Source organism: Ceratosolen solmsi, unplaced genomic scaffold (genome assembly GCF_000503995.2).
Source record: "Ceratosolen solmsi marchali unplaced genomic scaffold, CerSol_1.0 scaffold8, whole genome shotgun sequence".
Classification (NCBI taxonomy): domain Eukaryota; kingdom Metazoa; phylum Arthropoda; class Insecta; order Hymenoptera; family Agaonidae; genus Ceratosolen; species Ceratosolen solmsi.
This window is the reverse complement of record NW_011948439.1, coordinates 460404-482214: the sequence shown is the minus strand read 5'-3', so window position 1 is coordinate 482214 and position 21811 is coordinate 460404. Positions and strand designations below refer to the sequence as shown.

At 33.8% G+C, this 21811-nt stretch overlaps 3 protein-coding genes across 5 annotated transcripts in view; 2 read left to right on the top strand and 1 right to left on the bottom strand.

Moving 5' to 3' along the window:
• The first annotated feature begins 1108 nt into the window (after nucleotides 1–1108).
• Nucleotides 1109–13486, top strand: fid (class I SAM-dependent methyltransferase fire dancer). The gene is made up of 12 exons (XM_011503709.1): nucleotides 1109–1174; nucleotides 3432–3633; nucleotides 4279–4382; nucleotides 5018–5209; nucleotides 5935–6074; nucleotides 6140–6260; nucleotides 7431–7963; nucleotides 8243–8594; nucleotides 9380–9899; nucleotides 10380–10736; nucleotides 12357–12594; nucleotides 12816–13486. Exons 2-12 carry the CDS (start codon nucleotides 3465–3467, stop codon nucleotides 13324–13326), a joined length of 3237 nt encoding a protein of 1078 aa, XP_011502011.1. The 5' UTR covers nucleotides 1109–1174; nucleotides 3432–3464; the 3' UTR covers nucleotides 13327–13486.
• A 5080-nt stretch (nucleotides 13487–18566) lies between these two features.
• Vps2 (vacuolar protein sorting 2) lies at nucleotides 18567–21189 on the bottom strand. Of its 3 annotated transcripts, none has more exons than XM_011503601.1 (6): nucleotides 21106–21189; nucleotides 20157–20339; nucleotides 19625–19832; nucleotides 19346–19521; nucleotides 19140–19274; nucleotides 18567–19070 (listed from the first exon to the last, which is right to left on the bottom strand). In XM_011503601.1, the coding sequence occupies exons 3-6, from the start codon at nucleotides 19790–19792 to the stop codon at nucleotides 18863–18865; spliced, it is 687 nt and encodes a 228-aa protein (XP_011501903.1). In that variant the 5' UTR covers nucleotides 19793–19832; nucleotides 20157–20339; nucleotides 21106–21189; the 3' UTR covers nucleotides 18567–18862. The 3 variants fall into 3 exon arrangements, with proteins under 3 accessions (XP_011501903.1, XP_011501905.1, XP_011501904.1); XM_011503603.1 differs by having other exon boundaries at nucleotides 19625–19824; XM_011503602.1 differs by having other exon boundaries at nucleotides 19625–19797.
• Nucleotides 21190–21492: 303 nt separating this feature from the next.
• The window catches only part of Ada3 (transcriptional adaptor 3), a 1617-nt gene continuing 1298 nt past the window's right edge, over nucleotides 21493–21811 (top strand). The window contains 2 exon segments of the mRNA XM_011503604.1: nucleotides 21493–21809; nucleotide 21811. The exon segment at nucleotide 21811 is cut by the window's right edge and continues 496 nt beyond it. Of these exon segments, the coding sequence (XP_011501906.1) occupies nucleotides 21493–21809; nucleotide 21811 (318 nt within the window).

The window sequence follows — 21811 nt, the reverse complement described above, 5'->3', positions numbered from 1 at the left end:
AGGATTAATCATATTATCCAAAAAATTAAAAAACAAAGAATCATGTAAAGGCAAGCTTTGATTGTAATCTAATACTTTAGTAAGTTATAATTATAAAATAAATCTTTAGCTCGTTGATAACGTCAATATCTTGAAATTTGAAAGTCGATCACACTACAAAGCTTCGTGCTTATGCTATTGTCAACACGTATATTTACAATTTCTTTCATGCAAATTTATTATCGACTACACTGCAAAGGCTTGCGTCTATTACTCGCAATTCAAAATTTCGTATTTCGCAAGGAATAATTCTAATATTAAACGTATGTCAGCAATTAATTTAATATGAATTAAGAGAATAATATTATTATTATTATTAAGTGAATAAATAAATAAATTTCAAAAGAATTAAAGAAAAAAGTTATAAAAACTGAATAATTAAAAAAGTTTTATAATCAAGATCTTTTATTACCGTCAATGAAATGGCAAATGTTAAAAACATGTAGTATAAGGACATGGATCGAAACTATAATGATACTCAATGTAATTATAGCCAATATTTGTTATACAAAAATTTATGCTAATAGTTTAATCCATCGGCAATTACTATCGAGAAAGTGTTACAGAGATATATCAATAATAAAAAATACATTGCTCGTTCGCTTAATGGTTAAGGGTACGGAAGAATGATCATTTTCGGCAGAGAATATAATCGCAGTGAAATGAATTTTCGATACACAAAATACACAAAATAATCGCAATGAAAAATCGATTTGAAAAAATCAAAATTCTCTTTCCTATCTGTGAAAACTACGTTTATTTGAGCAATAAGTATAATTTATTAAACAAGACTGAAGCATTTTCATAGAACTTTCTCATAAATTGAATACCTTAATTAGTTTATCATGATATTGCCGACTTGATGATAAAATAAAAATACAAACTGGTACCATTGCTTAGAAATATTTATCAAAAATATATTACTAATCAAAATTGACAGAGTGGTAGCGTTACTTAAAATTAATTAATGTAAAATAATCGCAAATTATTTCTAACTAATAGCTTTCTAACAAAATATTTTTTCTAACTCAAACGTAAATATCATAAATTCTTTATATTCGCATTGCAGTCGGTCCTCGAACGCCAGTGAAAGGATGAAATATTTGGAACCTATAGAAAGATCACCATAAATGAGGTAAAGTACAGGGCTCATTCTCTCTCTCTCTCTCTCTCTCTCTCTCTCTCTCTCTCTCTCTCACTCACGCTTACTCACGCTCGTTCGCTCACTCTCATTCATATGCATACGCATGCACGCACACTTACGCGCGCGCGCGCTCGCTCACACACCTTCACTCACTCATTCGCACAAACAGAACGGAAAAACTTAAATTCTACGCAGCATATTACTCCTTCTACAACAGAATTTGAAAGTTTTCGCTTAAGCATTTATGTTCTAGCGTGACATGAAATACTCCGTGATTTATAAAAATCCAAACGATCGAAGCGTTAAAAAAATCTTACGATACCCTGGGAGTTTGCCTCTTTCAATAAACCTCCAAAATATTGTTAATAATATTATATATGCTTTTATAAAAAAATAAAAAAAAAGAATTAGGATGACACTACGGCAAAGTGCAAATTGTACAAAGTAATACTCCTAATTTCTTACGTGTCAAATGACAAAACTTTTTCATTTATTCTCATTGCATTTCTAGAAGTTATTTTATAAACTTCGATTATTGTTCGACATTAACGTCAATATTCCTTAGATGAATGGGTAGTGCGACACACTCTCTTATGAAAATCCCAAGTATTGACCGTTCGTAAAACCGATCAACGGGTGATGAACTTGCAAAATATTTAAAAATTTAATCAATTATTTTATTTAAAATATTAGGGGCCAAAAAATATAGCGACAAATATATACTTCCACACGTCTACTATTAATTAAGTAATCTAGACTAGTATTGAATTATTCAATATGAATTATTAACTAATGAAGATTTTTAAGAATGTCGAAGGAAGGGAACGTGTAAAGGACATGAATTTAGTCTTAATAGCAAGTATACTTTACTGTAACAAAGTGAATCCACTTTTTCTCGATAATTAAATTTCATAAATAAAATCACGGTCTTTATAGATTACTTTTGCTTTCCGTGTCACCTACAATTCGCACATCCTATAAAGTAGAAGAATCGAAGATTACGATAATTAGCCACGCATCGTCTCTTCTGTTTAAGGATGACGCGATGGTTCGACCGATATACCTCGTGCACACATTCTCGTTTTTCCTCTTTGTCCCGTCTGCCGCCATTGCTTCCCAGCTCGCGACTTCAACTAATCCAATTCCGCGCTAAAAATGAGGCGCGCAGCCTCACCCGCCAATGCTTTATATCCTAATATTATTAATCCCGGTATTATAGCAAGATCGACGACATCCCCGTATGAAACTAAACCACTCATGACGTCCCGGCTAAACTACATAACTAACTTGTACAGCTCTCTCTCTCTCTCTCTCTCTCTCTCTCTCTCTCTCTCTCTCTTATTTTTTCTTGTTGTTAACAGTAGGTTTATAAAAGCATTTGAGACCGACAGCAGTGAATCTCAAATGATTGCATTGCTTGCCGACACGAGCTGAGATCGCTGGAATCACTTCATTCCAAATTAGAGCACCGCTGAATTTTTTGACATTGGAACTTTGTCACCCACGTGTTAAGAAAATCGGTTACTACGAACGTCACTCAGTAATAAAATGGCTCCCATCTTTTAGGCTGTTGATTATAAAAGGTAGGTAAAAATCGGGGTTGCTCCAAGCTAATTTCTGGAGGAAAGCTCGAGTTGAAGGTCGCCTAAGTGTCATATAAAAAAAAATCCAACAGTGCCACGCAATCGTACTTACAAAAAGCTATCCGTTCCTTCATTTCCCAAGATATAAGCAAGTCCTGCGCATCTACATTACGTTCTTTGGAGCAATACTCGTGACAAAGCTAACAATGACTGGTAGGAAATACAGGAAAAAGATAAGGAAGCTATACTTCGCTTACCTTATCTCCGTTACCTCTATCCTTAAACGACGATGTCGTTAAGTGAAAAAATTAAAAATATTAATTTAAAAAGAATTTTTAACACGCCGCCTGTCACGTATATTTTCATATACAGAGGATTACTCGGACAATTCCCCCTCCCCTGATCTAACGAAGCTTTCCAGTGATGATATCGCTGCCACTGGTTGCTTCAACCTGCCCTCGATCTCCACGTTTCAAACGCAAGCTTCTGTTCCCGTTTGTCAACCTCGTCTTCTTGCTAATACAGTGACAGCGCTAGCCACTCCATACCCAAACTACTCCTTAACAACTCCTGGACAACGTCCGAACGATTTATCGCCCAAACAGCCGTCGAGTCAATCAGCCCCGATTACCAATAACACGGAGCTTCCATTATGATATGCACAGTAGCGGTAAAAAGAAAGAGCGGCGCTGGTCGGGATGTCTGAAAGCGACGGCGAGAAGACGGCCAGGTCCCTGGCCCTTGAACAGGCCTACGTGCACGATGTATATGAGCAGTGTGCCGACAGGACGGTCCAGGGCAGACACTGGCCCCGCATACAAGAGTTCCTTGAGGAGCTCGAGCCCGGTGCCCTTGTTTGCGACATCGGTATGTATGGAGAAAGATAGAAAGAGGCACACATATGTGCCTCGAGGACTGCCGCAATCTGTGAATATCGGGATGTTTTGACAAGCCTGCCGGGCATCTTACGACGAATCATCCGTCAAATCGGGCACAAGACTATTAAATTCAGAAAGCAAATTACTCAATTATTAACAGGACGATTTAAAATTTTTCCTTTTTTTACCTTTTTCGACCTCTATCTATGGCTCTCGGATAAAATTATATATATTTCGCAAAATTCCACTTATCATTTTAAATTAATAATTTTAATTAAACAGCGATAGTTCGACTTGTTCGAAAAAGTATTTAAAAATTAAATATCCTCGATAAAATATTTAAATTCATTAAAATCTTAGGGACACGGGCAATTAAATTTAGCGATAAAGACGTTGCATTGGTGATATTCGAAATAGAATGAATAATACATTGTGAAAAATAAATTATCCAAAGAAATGCAAAGAACTGTGAATAAATTATTATTATTAAAGTTGGTTGTTCAACAGACTGGTTACTTGCAAATATAAGTATTCTTATAAAATTATTCTTCTAAATAAAGCAACAAATAAATAAATAAGAAAAAAAAACAATAAAAAGCAAAACGATATGGAAACATTTATTGCTTGTTGGAAGGCTGCGGAAATGGAAAATATCTCGATGTCAACCATAGCATTTTCAAGATCGGAGTGGACCGATGTCAGAAATTTACAAGTATTGCACGTGAAAAAAAAAATGAGGTATAATTTTATTATTATATTTTACTTTAAACACACACACACGCGCGCGCGCGCTTATATAAACAATTTTATATTTAATTTATTAAATTATTTATTATCTCAAAATATGCAGCAACACTACCTACCAAATCTCGTACTAATACAAACTATATTTATTGATAATCAAAAAACAAAAGGACAGACAATAGAATGAAATACACTTATCCAGGATCTCTGTCAAAACATGAAAATTTTCTTGAAACATCAAACTATTAAAATTTTTGCTTCGAACGCACTTACATTTACATTTAATCTGTCTGTCTACTTACAAGTGGACAAGTGATAATAATCAAAATTACGATGTTTGTGAGATAAAATATGGCTAAACTTTTTACATAACCATGAAATATTCGCTTTATAGAAAAATTTTACTCTACTCATACATTCGCGTATAATTCGCATATAACAGACTCGTTATTTCTTGGTCTTTCCCATATCCGAATAAAATAAAAAAATTAATAAATAAATAAAAAAACAGGAAGATTTTCTAAAATTCAATAGTAATAATCAAAGGAAGGCATTAGAGTGCAATGCCGTAACCATTACTATTAATTAAAATATTATTATTCAATAATTAAAGTACTGCGCCCGTGCAGGTACTTGTATGCGACAATCTGGGGCTGCCCTTCCGGGACGAGAGTTTCGACGCGGTTCTCTCGATTGCAGTGGTTCACCACCTCTCGACAACGGAGCGTCGGATACATGCCCTAAAGGAGCTGGCGCGTGTCCTGAGGATTGGCGGTCGTATCGTCATCTCCGTCTGGGCAATGGAACAAAAACACAGGAAGGTAAGGAGCTCGTCTATCAACGACTTAAAAGGAGTATGCTTTTTTTTCTACTTTCTCTAAGTCATTGACTGCCTCTAATAGCAATTACGAGGAGGGAGAGAGGGAGGGGTATATATTATATTTATGCTAATGAAACTCGCTATTTATTCCCGCGGGTTCTTTTCATCTTTGAATGATGAGACGTGAACAATTGAATCGTGAACAATTGAGCTTTCCATTTAAAACGCAACGTACTATGAGTGAAGTACGATGTAGAACAACGCGTTATTCATTTATTGATTTGTACATTGTAAATAATGTATTGTTAAACTGATTGATTACGTTAAGATACGTAATCAAGTTGAATTAAGACATTCATATTGTTAATATTTTCTCCAATATTTCTTCTCAATTTAAGAATGTCAACATCGACAAAAAAAGAGTCGATAACGTTTTATTTTACTTTACTTTATTTTATTTTATTTTACTTTATATGCTATGCCTAAAAATCCATTATTAAACATTTGTCTGCAAACATTTATCAATGGAGCAAAAGTATCAAACTTGCCCCTCCAGTTATCTCAGAAAGACTATCATTCGTTCGATAATAAATGTTGGAAGCCAGATTTGTTTATTTATCAATATGTACAATATATATTGCCTGGAGCAAATGAGCGCGTGAAATAGGCATCCAAGGGCAGAACCACCTATTGACCCTAATCGTGAACAAATTACATTATTTGCAGTTCGAATCACAAGATGTCTTGGTGCCATGGCCGAAAGCTTATTGTATTAATTCATCCGGGAGTCCGATGAAGCCCCGTGGTATGTCGTACGACGACAGGCGTCGAGGAAAAAGCGTCCAAACGTATTTATTATCTAAAAGGTAAGGCACGGAGTAGCAGAACGCAAGCCCAAGTTTAATAATTTCTTATCGTTAATTCGTTGCAGAAATAGTCAGAATTACGGAAAGAACTACTGGATAGATCCAATTATCAGCCCGTCGCCTTCTACGAGCAGCCTCTCTAGCCCCAACGAAACGTGCTACAGCTTCTTTCGACGAGCCCTACAAGTGAGCAATGCCGTTATTACAAATACTCTTTCGATTCACGAAAATATTCGATGATCTGTTAGATAATGTACAACCCCCCACCCCATATTAAGCCGTATGCGAGCCCAATCGTTATGATATCGATAGCATACATAATATGTTTTTCTTTTTAACTTTCTTAGGGAATAGTTACTTAGTTAAATATTATTCAGAATGAAAGTCGAATTATTCGTTTCGTTCATTCATTTCGTTCAGAATCATAATGGATAGCAAAATCGCGTACATTTTATTCGTACTAAATTTATAACGAATTTGCTTTAGTCGTAAACAATTGTTTTATTAAGTTTCATTTATGAAAATATTTACAATCGACGTTACATAAAAGAGACATTAATTATTTCAAAATTGGCGCAAATAAAATGAATTACATTTATTTTAAGTGTAAGATAAAATGAAAATAATAATAATATGAAGAAGAAGAAAAATAAGAATAAGGAGGATAGTGATGATAAAAATCATATAACAATTATTAAAAGTTCCTACTAGTTAAAATCTGAGCTTTTCTCTTGCTTTATTATTTGTATGCCGAAATCGAAAACTTTAGTCATAGTTCAAACTACAATGCCTATCTAAAAATAAATACGCAACCTGCAAAAATGTATTCTATTAAAAATTACAAGATTTTTTTTATATAAATACAAAGCTATAAGTGTATATGTAGTGTGTGTGTGTGTGTGTGTGTGTGTGTGTGTGTGTGTGTGTGTGTGTGTTATATAGAAATTCAATGAGTAAGCATTCTTTGTCCCTTTTCCACATGACTTTTATAATTTTGCGTTAGCTGCGGTGTCCCTTTCGCTACGCTTTATTTGTAATGTAAAGTCTATAAATCCACTTCTAGATACTTTTATATATATATTTATTTTTTTCTTTTTAATATCGCATGCCCAATTCTATATAATAACTTGATATAGCGGAACTGTCCTTTACATTATACTTTAATTATTATATTTCTAAAAAATTAATAAATTTTCTCTATAAAATTTTTTAAGAGTCGATGTTATGCGTACTTGAGAAATAAGAAAAAGAAGGTTTCGATATATTTCAATTGCCAAGAATAATTAAAAGGCGTCTTTTAATCGATGGTCCAAAGCCTTGTAAACGTAAGTCAAATTGGCCTGTTAAAATTTAAAGAAACTGGCGGGCGGCCGACGAGGTAGTCGTGCATGGTTCCTCGAGAACTGGCAGACCAGCAGCAAAGAGCGCCGATCTGGTGACGAAGATAACGACGGTGACGTCGAGGATTTGCCAATCGAGCTACGTCGCCTAGAGGAGGGTGCGACTCTCGGTCGAAGCCATCACGGCGACAGCCTTGGCATAAAGTCCAAGAGCCTTGGTGACATTCTCGAGGCGCAACGACTGGATCTTGTGCGCTCGCGCTCCAGTGTTCCGGGGCTTAACAACGCCGCAGACGAAACCCCACAGCAACAAAACCACAACCACCTCCACTACCACCACCACCACCACCAACAACAACAACAACAACAACAAGAACATCACAACTATCACCAACATTACGACCACGCCCAATTGCCACCGCAGTCTCCCAAATCTCAACTCGTAAAAGACAAAACGCATATGCACAAAGAAGTCGGCGATAGCTCACCTACTAACACTGCCATACAATCCACGCACAATGATGTTCCAAATTTTCAAGTAAGTGTTCAGCGATGAGCTTTAACTACCTCTTATATTAAATATTAAACCTCGATTAAAGTCGTTTCTTAATGGCATTTTCCTAGTTAAAAAAAAAAAAAAAAAAGAAAACAATAAATAAATAAAATAAAATCAAATAAACTTGTCTTCTGTACGAATGGTAATCGTCATGAAATCATACGTACTTGTTGGCAGCCGCGGTAAGATAATCCGTTTAATGATGCCTGAAATTCTTATTAACCCATTGCTCTCGAACGTTGAGTTTACAATTAGAAGTAACAAATTTAGAGTTCGTGTGAGAGTGATCGGAGAACGTGGCGAATGCAGATGGCGCTAACCAGGCGGGATAACTTAATGCAAAAGCAAAACTCGATGGACGAGGAGCTGATGTCGATGGAAAGGCTGAAAGAGCGCGAGAGCACACGGAGAAATATAACGAAGCAAGCTTCGCTGAACGAGGAGTTTATTTACAAGGACCGACCAACCTTCGAGGTTTTCAAGAACACTCTGTACTCAGGCAGTGCAACCAAGAGATTCCAGCTGCTGAAAAACGGGCTGACAAGCCGCATTAGACAGTCCACGACGAATATCGAGAAGGTCTCAGGGATATCGATCAAGAATGGCTTCGTCAGGATATTACAGGTAGATTCTCTTATATTTCCTTATCTTTGAAGTACAAAATTATTAGCCACATTTTCTTCGGGCGTTATTACAAATGACTGTAAAATTCTTTTCACTGATTAAGCTCGTGTAAAAATATAGATTACGCAATACAAATTTAAAATGGACGAAAAGCAATGTAAAGAACTATGGATAAGTAAATAATATTTAATTTTCTAAATAAACAAATTCTTTGACATTTTCTATAAAAGATACAGACAAACAAAAAGGATTATCTACTCGTCGTCTCATACAATAATATAAGCCCAAGTAAAAAGTTAAAAGTGATTGGGCATACACCTACGAGTTACAATTGTCAAAAATCAGCATTCTTTATTCCTGTTTTTTTTTTTGTTTCAATTATTCACAGACTTGATATTAGATAGAATACAAGGATATAATGATTTATTGTAAAATTCGTTTGTTATTCTTAAACAATGACTACCAACTATAGCATTTAAATGCTTAAAATCGAGATACCGAGTTAAAAATATTTTGTTTTAGCAAAAAGTCTGTATTGCGATAGTAAAAAGTTGTGATTCTGGTCATTTGGTTTAAAAAAAAAAAGTTTGTCCATCCACCGTCCAAAAACAAACGAATTTTCAATGTAAAGAATTATAAGACGAAAACAAGACGAATTTACGAACATTCCGCGGCCTTCTTGCTCTACTCGACGAATGACCGAGTCAACGTCTGTCTGTCTGTCTGTCTCTCTCTCTCTCTCTCTCTCTCTCTCTCTCTCTCTCTCTCTCTCTCTCTAAATGTAGAGCTGGACGTCGACGGAAAACCCGATAACGTCGACGGCCCCTACGACCGCGGCAACGATCCCCTACCCGTCCAAATCAGTGGAGTCGAGCGAGCGTCGGCCTTCCCGCGAAGACGGATCCGATTCATCCAAGGATGGAAGTCTGCAAAGCGACACGAGCGTCGATTCCGAGGACAGCTTCGCGTCAGTCATCTACGTGCCAAAGAAGAGTCCATGCCCCCTGCTTGAGAGCCCCACCGTCGCCCCGAGCCATCAACAGGGTGCAACATCAGCACCGCCATCACCCCGACTGAAGTACACCCCCGAGCTCGGGGCCTCGCATCGACTTAAACTTATTCCCTCGTCTCCCCTTCTCAAGCAGTTTCCGGCTACGAGTAAGAGTCTACCACCACCGAGTCCCCCGGGTCTCTCGCCTCGGACCCACTGCCTCGCCGCCGCAAGGCCCTTCTTCTCGGGTTCCGAGAACGCTGCCGTGTCCCAGCAACCAGTGCCCGTTGTCGCCATCCAAGAGGCGGCCATAGGTATAATCACTTATATTGCACGTTTTCATTACATTACAATTATAAGTCTATTACTATAGACTTTTAAGGCAATAACGATGATTATGATTACGATTATTATAAACGCGTATGGCGCTTTAATAATAATAATAATAATAATAATAATAATAATAATAACAAAATAAAAATAAGAGAAGTAGGTGCCTCGGTCAGAGCTAGATTGAATAGAAAAAAAAAAAATTAGCCCCCGCACGCGATACGCACACGATTGTAGAGCTTAAAATTCTGGCCGTTAAATAAAAGCTTATTCATCTACACTTGTCGAGCTCCTTATCATCTAAATAACAAAAGACTCGGTTGATTTATTATGCACTAGCTTGGCGTTAAATGATAATCTTCGAGAGGCTAAATCTATTATTAAACTTATTAATGAATAATCAGAAGATCAATGTGAATATAATTAATAAAAATTAACTTACAAGCTTTGTTGGATCATTGTAGAAACGAGCTTGGAGTCCTCGGAGATTTGTGACGAAGCCAATGTCCCGGGCGACGAAGAGGAAAGTCGTCTTCTCGGACTACGTCAAATAAAAGAGCTGTTGCGTCAAAAGCCGGGCTTTGCCGCGCGCACTAGACCTGCGTGTCCTCTGGTGCGACATGCCTCTGGCCCAGAGCCCGTGGAAAAGCTCCTCCCGCGATTCCTAGAGCTTGAGCTCTTCAATCCGGAAACCGACGACCTCGACAGTGACTCGAGTGGAACGAGCTCGCCCGAATCCGTCGGTTCCGTTATCAGCGTAATCAACGAAGGCTCAAAAAAGCCGAATGACACACCATCGTGCGCCCAATCGACAGTCAGTAGTAAACTCTTTCGATTATATTATTCATTTTGCCACTGGAATTACATTCTCAAATTTTTCAAACACTTTCAAGTTTTACGAAATAATCTCACAAATACAATGTAAGCTCTTCCAAACGATATAGCTTATTATCCTATAAATTTCAATCGTTTATGATATATCTATAAAAAGAAAATGTCTGTATTACAATATTGGATAATTAATCCTAATAAATCGTAGTTTGCATTAATCAATTAATGCTGCATTATTAATATGATTGCGTATTAAAAATATTTTTAATAATAATTACGCCATTACTTGGAGATAAACTTATCGATGCTAATTGATTGCATAAAAATTGGATGAGCCATAGGTGATCGTATAGGAATAAATTTTACTTTTTACTTCAAACATTATAACTAATTACGTGCTTCAAAACTTCAAAATTTCACCGAGGTTATCGATGCTTTTTTCAAATTCATTGCAGAAAAAACAAAAAACAAAAATATATATATATATATATTAATATCTAGTGACGAAAAATTTTTATTTTTATAATGTCTAACTATTACATTCTAATACCGAATGACTTAACGAAAATATTCAATACCGTGTGCATGTAAAACTGCGACTTCGATTTTATCGCTTTAAACATGTACACGTTTTCATTTTATGCTTCATAAATTAGCGAACGATATCAAACTTTAAGAAAAGCTATCAATAATGCTGTCATAATAACAATTACGAGTTTTAAAGTAAATTTTGTATTATTATCGACTATCGCTAAAGATTTTATAATTCGCACAAGTAAGGAGAATGGCTCTATGTAAGATTAATAATATGAAGAAATATAATCCCTAATTAGTAAATTCGCACTAGTTATTCGACTGTCATTGAAATTTTTTAATTAATTTTCCAATATGAATTAATATTATTGCTTACTACCATTTCACGTATCACTATTCAACACTACTCATTACGATTTTATACCATAAAGGTTAAGCGTATTTTATTTTTCCTTACATTGCTACGGATCATGCATTTAATTGAAATCGCAAATTCAATTTGATAGATAATAATTATAAGAATCGTATGATTAAAAGTTGTTTACTCACTAAAAGCATTATTTACATGGAATTTTTCTCCGTTAAATACTCCTTCGCTCCCTCTCCGCTTAAAACAACGACCGTTTACACGCGGACATACAAAGCTTAAAAATAAATATTATTCTGACAATAATCCACTGTATAAATTGTATAAATTGATCGTTAACTCACAAATTAATCAAGCAAAGCGTAAAATACAATGTTCAAGATTAATAATTAATACAAATTTAAGATTAATAATTAAGATTCGTTTGGACTCTTCGTTATTTGTCTAATATTTTAGAACGAGAAATTAATTGACTGAGACGTACTAGTAAATGAATAGACAATTGATAAAATATTATTATACATTGGATACGAAAAAGCTTGTCACTTCAAATCATAAAAGTTCTTTTTTGTTTAACTACTAATCTCTCCGACATTGAATGTCAATGAAAGAGGAAACATATTAATTCAAGCGGCATAGAATCGAATCCTCATCTAAATAATAGGGAATGACGAATATCATAAAAACATAATGAATATCTATAATACAGCATTACTCAATCTATTGCAGCCAAATAAAATCTTGCAGAATAAAAAACCTGACGCCGTGGAAAAACGGATATCACCGGTGGAAAGTACATGGAATGAGGAATGCAATCAGCACCTCATCGATCTGACCGACAGACTCAGCGAGAATCTCTTTCATGACATCAATCAGTTTTGCGGCAAAGCGAACCTGGAGCTCAGCAAGGAGGAGGACAAATCCGACAATTCGATCGATAATGCACGGTAAATGCCGCTATGTCATTACATATATCATACATCATTGAACTGGCATAAAAAAAAAAACGAAAAATTAACGAGTTAATAAATAATATCGAAATCTCGAAATAAGGGTTTGCGCTTATTAAAATTAAAATATAAAGGAAATCCGATTCGCTCGACGATCGTTGCCCCAAAATCTTGTTTGACTCCCGTAATCGTCGATAAAATGCATGAATCGTCGACAGGTACCCAGTGAGCCGTAAACAAGGAGCCGATTCGTCCGTCCAGCATGAGCTCGATTATAGAGCTGAGATGTGGAGGAATCCGAATAATAGACGCCGCTCCGGGGGATCGTTCGAGTCAACCGACTCAACTGGAACGAGCGAGGGTAGCCAGCCGGACTCATCGGGGCCCCGTCGGCTTAGCGCCTCCTGGAGTTCGCGACCACGGTTCTGCCCTCAGACGCGCTCCGTTTCCGAGGAGATGCGGCCCCAGCGACAACAGATCCCTGGAGCCAGGTTACGCCGCCAACAGCAACAACCGTCAACGAGCAACGGCACACTCAGCGGCTCTTCGTCCCAAGAATCCCTACCCTCAGACCAGATCACCTATCACCAATACTATCACGTTTTCCGCGAAGGCGAGCTCGACCAATTAATCGGAAAATACATTGAGAACCTTCACGTCATATCATCGTACTATGACCATGCGAGCTGGTGCATCGTAGCCGAGAAGGTCCAGGTATGGACTATATGACTCAGGCCTCGGCGGACCTTCCCTAAGGATGCTGCCGTTTATTTGTTTGCTGCTGCTACTGCTACTGCTGAGCAGTGCTCTTTCGTTGAAAGAGTCGCGTGAATTGCATTTGTGCCTCTACGCGAGAAGACGTCCTGTCCTGTCCTTCCTTCCTTCCTTCCTTCCTTCCTTCCTTCCTTCCTTCCTCCCTTTACTTTATTTTATCCTCGCCATCTTCGCACACACCTTTTCTTTCGATATTTCAGCATGTTATCTCCTTGTCCACTTGATCTAGTGCTCTTAACATTTTTCAACCTTTTTGAATAATAAAGACTCGCGCGAGGCACTCTGTTCGCCATACCAGTTGCCATTTACCAACAAATCTCCTTACTCTGCCATTTATTTCATCAATTTCATTTTTGCTGTTCTATAATACCGCATTCCTTTCACAAGATAAATATCGTTCAACGATCTAAAATTAAGGTTACATATCGGTGATGCGTCACATATACACTGGAAGAATTAAAAATGAAAAAAGAAAAGAAAATAGATAGAGAGAGAAAGAAAGAGAGAGAGAGAGAGAGAGAGAGAGAGAATAAAAGAATAAAAGAATAAAAACTTTATTCAATAAATACGATTTAGTATAAAATATCTGTGTAAATAAAGAGAAAAAAATGTTATCCTTGTAGGGTAAAAAAACGTGTCGATATACTATATTCCCTCGAGTTTCCATACTTCTTTACAAAAAATAAATAAACGAGATATGAGGAAGAGAAAAATTAGTCCTTTAAAGTCCGCTTACAGAATGACAAAATCTTATGAAGCAACGAATGGCATTTATATTTGCCCTAAAAACCAAATATATTTTGATGATTATTGAACTGACTTACATATTAGATTGATTAGAGCATACGCTAGCATAGAGAGAAAAAAAAATAATTTTATCATTAATGACGCTTTAAATGATCCCTTCGATGATGCCTAGTCTGTAGGGTAAAAATTTTTACATCGATCGTACAACTATAATACTTGCAACAAACGTTAAACTATAAAGAGCCGATGTATCGTCAATACTTGTTTTATTATTCTTCTCATTTTATATGCTTATAAATACAAATTGTAAGAACCAAGACATCATTAAACAATAATCACTCGATAAAGAATTTAAACTCCACACGCCTATACGCATATTATATGATCTGCATGATAATAATAATGATAAGAATAATAATAATAATCATCATCATCATCATCATCATCATCATCATCATCATCATCATCATCATCATCATCATCATCATCATCATCATCATCATCATCATCATCATCATCATCATCATCATCATCATCATCATCATCATCATCATCATCATCATCATCATCATAAAAGTCAGAGGGATGCACAAAACGAGGAATCGAATACGAGATACGAGAGTTTTTTGATTGGTTATCATAATTCTTTTTTGTACTTGGTCCCGAACTCTCGATCAGTTGAATTCGTGCGACACGCAGCCCCTTCGACACTCTTTGTAAATATGTAAAATATATACAATTATATGATGAATAACGAAAAACAATGCTCACGACATTAACGCACACGGATACTAAGATATCCATTTCTTAGTTAGATGATTTATCACGCGCGTACCTTGGTAAGTGTGCGACGAATGTGTGCTTTTATGTAGCCATCGTAGAGATACCAAATACATATTATATTGAAAAAATAAAATTTCTTATGTGGATATGGGGAAAATATTATGTAAGCCGATGACACTACGCAACTATCCATACATACGTGCAATTATCTATGTGGGTGCATAAAATTCAGATGGACTTTATAAAATAAATCCCTCCTTTTCTTTCATTGCAATTCGTCCCAAATCGCAAAACCACGCGTCCACACGCACATACACGGACACACGGGCGCGCTACCAGGCCTACATTGTGTATACATGCACATAAACATCATACATTTTACAGATAATGCATTTGCGGAAGACCGCTTAATTACAAATTTTTTCAAATTGTTGATTTTCATCGAAGATTTTTAAGAGCAATTCAATTACCTTAAATTTTCCAAATAATTATAACAAGTTTACAATGATCATCTCAAAGTAAGTCGTAAAAAGTAAAAATACTCTTCAACCAATAAGCATTCAATAATAAAATATTTGTATTTTTTATTTCTGCTTTTATTAGATTGCTTGTGGCAGTGACTATTCAGTATGTAAATTGTTATTATTTCCAATGACCAGATATTGTTTTCATTAGCAATTTATTTTGTGTAATTGTAAATATCTAAAAAGTATGAAAAATGTCATGTTCTCTATTTATTCCGCGATAATCATTTAATAATAAACGAATGTTATCTTCAAAATTAACAACTAAATGAAAAGCTTGGCTTTTAAAAATAAAAAAGATGTACAGAGTCAACTAAAATTATAAAGAATATCTCTCCAATTATTGCTACTATCTAAAAGCCTTTGAGTTAGCGCAAAAATTCGTGATTCGGTAGTATCCAAAGCTCATTCCCTTAATCATTAATGCTCGTCATCTGAAATTTCCGATAGTCAATACAATCATTACATACATTGGCTCTTTAAGAAAGATCTTTTCTTCACCAATTAATGAAATGAGAATATTTCAGCATCACTGGTATGTTCTGAAACATAAATCTCTTGTAATGACGTACGCGTGTAATTCGTTTTAAATTCAATGATAATGCAATATTCAATATTTATGATTATTGTGACCAGAAGAAGAAAAAAAAAACAATGTCAGAATATAATAAAACAACTAGGTTAAGTACCTGACCTACCTTTGTGCTAAAAATTTTCTAGTCTACTCGGTCATATTTGTTTTTTCTGCAGACGTTGACCACCGCGAAGGAATGAAGGATTGAAGGAAGCAGACCTGTAATGAAGTTTCGATCTAGCGATTGTTCTACCAATAGAAAAATCATTTAGCAGTAGATAGTAAATCCTTGTCAAAAAGAAGTTCCTTATATATATAATTGAACAAACGATTAGTATATTTAACCAATCACATGTTCAAATCCATTCACATAAATTTTTTCGTTTCCATTCTCGAAGTCCAAAAAAATAATATTAAAATCCATGTTAAGCTATTGGGAAAAAAAAATGTTATAAATTAATTTTAAAGACACGCGCCTACCCACGTAAATGCCAATACACATACTCACGCGCGCGCGCGCACACACGCAAACAAACAAACAAACAAACAACACTATCAAGTAAATAACTCGATATGCTAATAATATATAGTTGTCATTTTTATTATGGTTTTGAAAAGTGAAAGATCTGACACTAAACTATCAAAATTATAAAGCAAGATTATTATAAATTAAATATGAAGGCGAAAAGACATCATAGAAAGTATGAGAGCATGGGGACAAGTGAATAGACTTAAAAATGATAAACAAGCCAATACAATAATTCCATTAACAAATACCAATTTCCCTCGACTTGTTGCAAAAATAAGTTTTACACCCAATGACCATTAAACAGTAAGCGCGCGATTTATATGAATATATGGTTGCGTAAATGAAAATAAATCAATATATGATTATATGTATACACGTATGGATTAGTGTCCTATGTTGAAGTTGTATTTTGATGAAAATGAGCAGCAACAACGGCGGTAATGACAATATATGTAGTCAGCAAGAAACAAAAAAAAAAAAAACCAAAAAAAAAATGTAATAAGATGATTACTTTAAGAATCGATGGAGATTCGCTGTAGATTTATGTACATATCTAACTATACTTCCCTGTCATTATTCTATCATATCAAAAAGTATCTACCCTTACCGAATTTCACTCACCTTAGGGATCCTCCCTCCCTAACTCTCCTATCATCTTCAACACATTGTTAAGTTATTATAATTCAATCTGTTGGCTCTTCAATAACTAAACTTTACATGCTTAGATCTTTATAAATAACTGAAAAAATAATATAAAAATTGAGCTGAAAGAAAATAAACATTATGAATAATATTTAACTTCACTTTCATTTATTATTATTTCAATTAAAATAAAGAATTTTTAATTATAATTTTTTACCATTTGTAAATATAAAAATGAAAGCAAATTTTTTTTCAACGAACGTTCAAATAGGGTTAATTCCTTTCTTTACATCTACCACTCGTCATTACCATACACCTTCATTCTACTTCTCGAGCATAAACTTTTATTTTTTATTTTTTATTTATCGTTTATAAAACATAAACTCACGGAATATGTATCAAACAAAAAAAAAAAAAAAAAAAAAAAAAAAAAAAAAAAAAAAAAAACACACAAACACAAACAGAACCGATCATTAAGTGAAAACAAGAAAGAATACTTGATTACAACCGAGAGTACAAGAATATTTAACATGGAATGAATTTTCTACTCGTAAACATATAATAGCTTGTCTCTACACTCATTACAAAAATACTCGACAAGCACATACGCAATAAAATATCCCTGCCCAAACTCCTTACTTAAATTGTTAATTATCACAATAAAAAAAATATTCCCATCGTATTCCATATAACGTGCTCGTCTCACAGACGCACGCATAAATACGAATGTCCCGTGTACACGCGTGCATGCGTGTGATGTATGTACAATATAATTCAATATTTGACAAAATTAAGGCTGTATGTTTTATTGTACCTACTTGTTATACTTTTACCCCATACTTCGAATCTTATTGTTCCATATCGTAACTATCTATTGTTTATCAACTACTCATGCATATAATTAATTGTAAAATATTTAAGGAATTAACATTTAATTATTACAAATATTAATTTTTCTTTATTTTCTTGTAAGTAACCGCATTAAATTGATCTTGTACAAAATTATAAAGATTTAACATTTTTTTTTTTTTTTTATGAAAAAAAATTAGTATGTTTGATTAAAAACAAGTCTTATTTAGAACTTGTATTTTTTACAAATAGATTGTATGCACAATACAGTTATATTAATTTAAATGTAAAATAATTTTTGTGACACTTTGTAAAATTTATTGTAAGAAGATAATAATACTTCATCTTATAGATCTTAAAGTATTGTTAAATCACTAATCATAAAAATGTGTACAAATCACTCTTCAATATATAATTTTAATACAATTTTTTAAATAGTACTTAATAGTAGTCTACAAATTTTATAAACTGTAAAAATATATTATCATTAAGAGGAAGCCTACTTATTGGTGTGTTATATAAATTCAATAATTGATTATTCTATAAATGTATGTCATTCTTTCAATGTATTGTAATAAATAACTGAACAAAATGTACAATAAGCCAACGCAGGTCTTTTCATATTCTTTAATATGTTCTCGTAAAAATTTCATTTAATCTTAATGTTTTCTATTTATATTCAAGACATCTATTGTGCACATGTTTAACAAGATTTATTTGAAGCCTCTGCATTTATTTTTCGTTTAAAAAAAGTTTAATCTTATGTTATAAGTTTATCACAAGTATAGAGCATTTTATACATTATTTATACAAATCTAAATGTTCAAACTTTTATTACATACTTTATTCACGACGCAAATTTTCAAGTCGCGCCTGCAAATCTGCATCAGCATCGGCTAAATTTCCTCCATCGTCATTAGTACCAGCTGCAGCAGCGACTGGCTGCTTTGAACCTGCTATGCTTAAAGATCCAGAAGCTTGCGGTAACCCTGATAATTGATCGTTAAGTTGTAAACCAAGTTCATCTAATACTTGAGAGACAACGGCATCGCTACAACGGTATATAATCTATTAGAAAAATTCATTCAAAAGTCATTTAATTCAAGATTTTTAAATGTACCTTTCTTCTTCGTCTCCCTCATCTTCCATGGCATCATCTATTGCGTCGTTCATAATTTCTTCTTTCATGTCCATTATTTCAGACTGTTTTTCAAATTCTTGCAAGATCTTTTGTATTTGTGGTAAATTTAGTTGCCTGAGAAAGTAAAATAATTAAATTATTGTTTAACCATTCAATGAAACGACATCCGCATTACAAAAATTTACTTGTTCATATTTTGCATAGCTTTTGTGACTCCTTTCATTGCTTGAGCCATAGTATTTTGAGACCGTAAGGTTTGAATTTTTAAGGATACTGCTTGAATATTAGCTTTCATCAACATAAATTTCTTAACATAACGCCTTGTTCTAACAAGATCTTTTGCCATTATTTTAACTGCGTCCTATACAAATTTTAAAATTTTCATAAAGTCTAACTCAATTGGGAATACCGCATTTATAATAATTTTAAGAAATAAATAATTAAATTTAATTACTTGAATTTACCATTTGTCCATCTTTTGCCATTTTCTTAATGTCAACAATGATTTTTTTCTCCTGTTGTTCCATTCGCACCTTTTCACGATCCAAATCCCTCATTGCTTTATTTAATGCTCTCTGATTTTTTCTAAGCATTTCCTCGGGAGTGATCCGTTTGCCAAAAAGCCATTCCATTTTGACTTCAATTACAACAAACAACGTTAGAACTAAAATACTTCGGAAAACGTCATTAACATTCACTCTATGTATATTATTGTCTAATGACGACGATTCACACATAAATGTTATAACAATGCTTTTCGAACAAAACTTAATAATTTAACATATAATAAAATGAAATCGAAATTGAATTAAAAATTATTATCTATAAATGTACAAAGTATCTCGTGAGTCATCCATCGACACATAATATACATTTCTTCAAATACATTTGTTTTAAAACTTTTTTACAAAAAGTGATTATTTAAATTCGAACGAATGAATGTGTCGACACAATGAGAAATTTGTTGATTATTAATAGAATAAGAAGAATATATACCTTATACTTATAAAACGTAGTAAGTAGGGATAAATTTAACGAAAAAATCCTCGACCTCGTCATACGTCAAAATATCTTAACAAACTAAATCAATTGCACTGTTTTACTAGCTGAGGTCAATGTAAAGTAACTCGTATTGTAATTACCAGATTCTGCGCAGTTCAACCATACGTTCATTGCTCTCTGTGGATAAACAAAATTTAAAATTATTAAGATTGCAAGTTAAGATTCTAATTCTCTCTTTAAGTAATTATTTAGAGCAGATTATTTGTAATTAATTGCAACGTGAGTTAAGATTATATGATATGATGTGCCTGCAGTATCTGCCATACTTTTATTATTTTATAAATAAATAATTCACGACAGAAGGTGTACGTCAATTTTAAATATATTACATTTAATACGTATTTATAATTTTTGCGCCTTTTACCAAATAAATATATAAAACATAAATTTTATTTTCCTATAATGGCTATAAATTGTAAGCTATATCAAATTTATTAAAATAGAAATCAGTAGAAAAGAATAACAAAATACTTATTAAACAGTTACTCGTCGTACATTAGTCATTATATAACAAACTCTATATTATTATTTTTTTTTTTTTTTTTTTTTTTTTTTTTAAAATAAATAATTTGATAAAAAATGCTGAAAATTTGTAATTAATTAATTGGCATCTACGTGTGTGAATTGTATCCAGTGACGAAGCTTAAAATACTTTTTCCTACATATTTCATGCGAAAAATGTATTTATATGGCGCACAGCCAAACGACGTTTGATTCAATTTTTATGAATTATATCCAACGTACTCAACGTACTAAGAAAATTTATGAATCGCTGCTACACCAACAATCAACTACTCACCAATCCAGACATTTTGATTTTTACATTTAAGCAATTAGATTATTAACAGGATAAAGAGAGATAGATGTTAAATAATTAGGGTACCTAATTTTTTTTCTTCGTCAATGATAGCAGTTACAGATAGACTCAACCACTACACGGTGTCGGCATTAATGAAAATAGAACACCGCACCTAGCTGTACCTTCATAACTAACCTTAAAATTGTTTTCATACTTAATATTGCCAATTTTTATCGTGTTTTCGAATTAATTATTTTATTCCTATTTCTACCGATTACCACGACTTTTCAATATAAATAAATCGAAAACCTTTTTCATAAATTTCATCCATTTGTCTTCTAGAAACATGAGCGTAATTTATTGTTAATATACATACGTGTGCCTATCCACAGTGACTATGGGTATTTGATTATTTACTTTTAAGAAATTTAATATTTTATATGCACATTTTAGTAAAATCAATTTTTAAAAATGTCAGGTAAAGGAAAGCAAAATTCTAAAAAAGCAGTCATAAAATCGGTCAAGGAAAGTGGAAAATTATCCCAGTCAGTGTTAGTTAATTCCGATACAAGTTCCGAGGGCTCTGAAATGACAGTTCTTCCAGTAATAAAAATGATAGATAATAGCAAAGTACTTCCAAGGTACTATAGTGTTTTACAAAGAAATGCGGAGGATGGTATTAATATGGAGGATTTAGATATTCTACAACTTGAGCTAGAAATGTTACTTTCATCGGTAGTAGTACGTAGTAGAATGCTACAAGAAGAAATTGCAAGTCTTTCAGCATCCG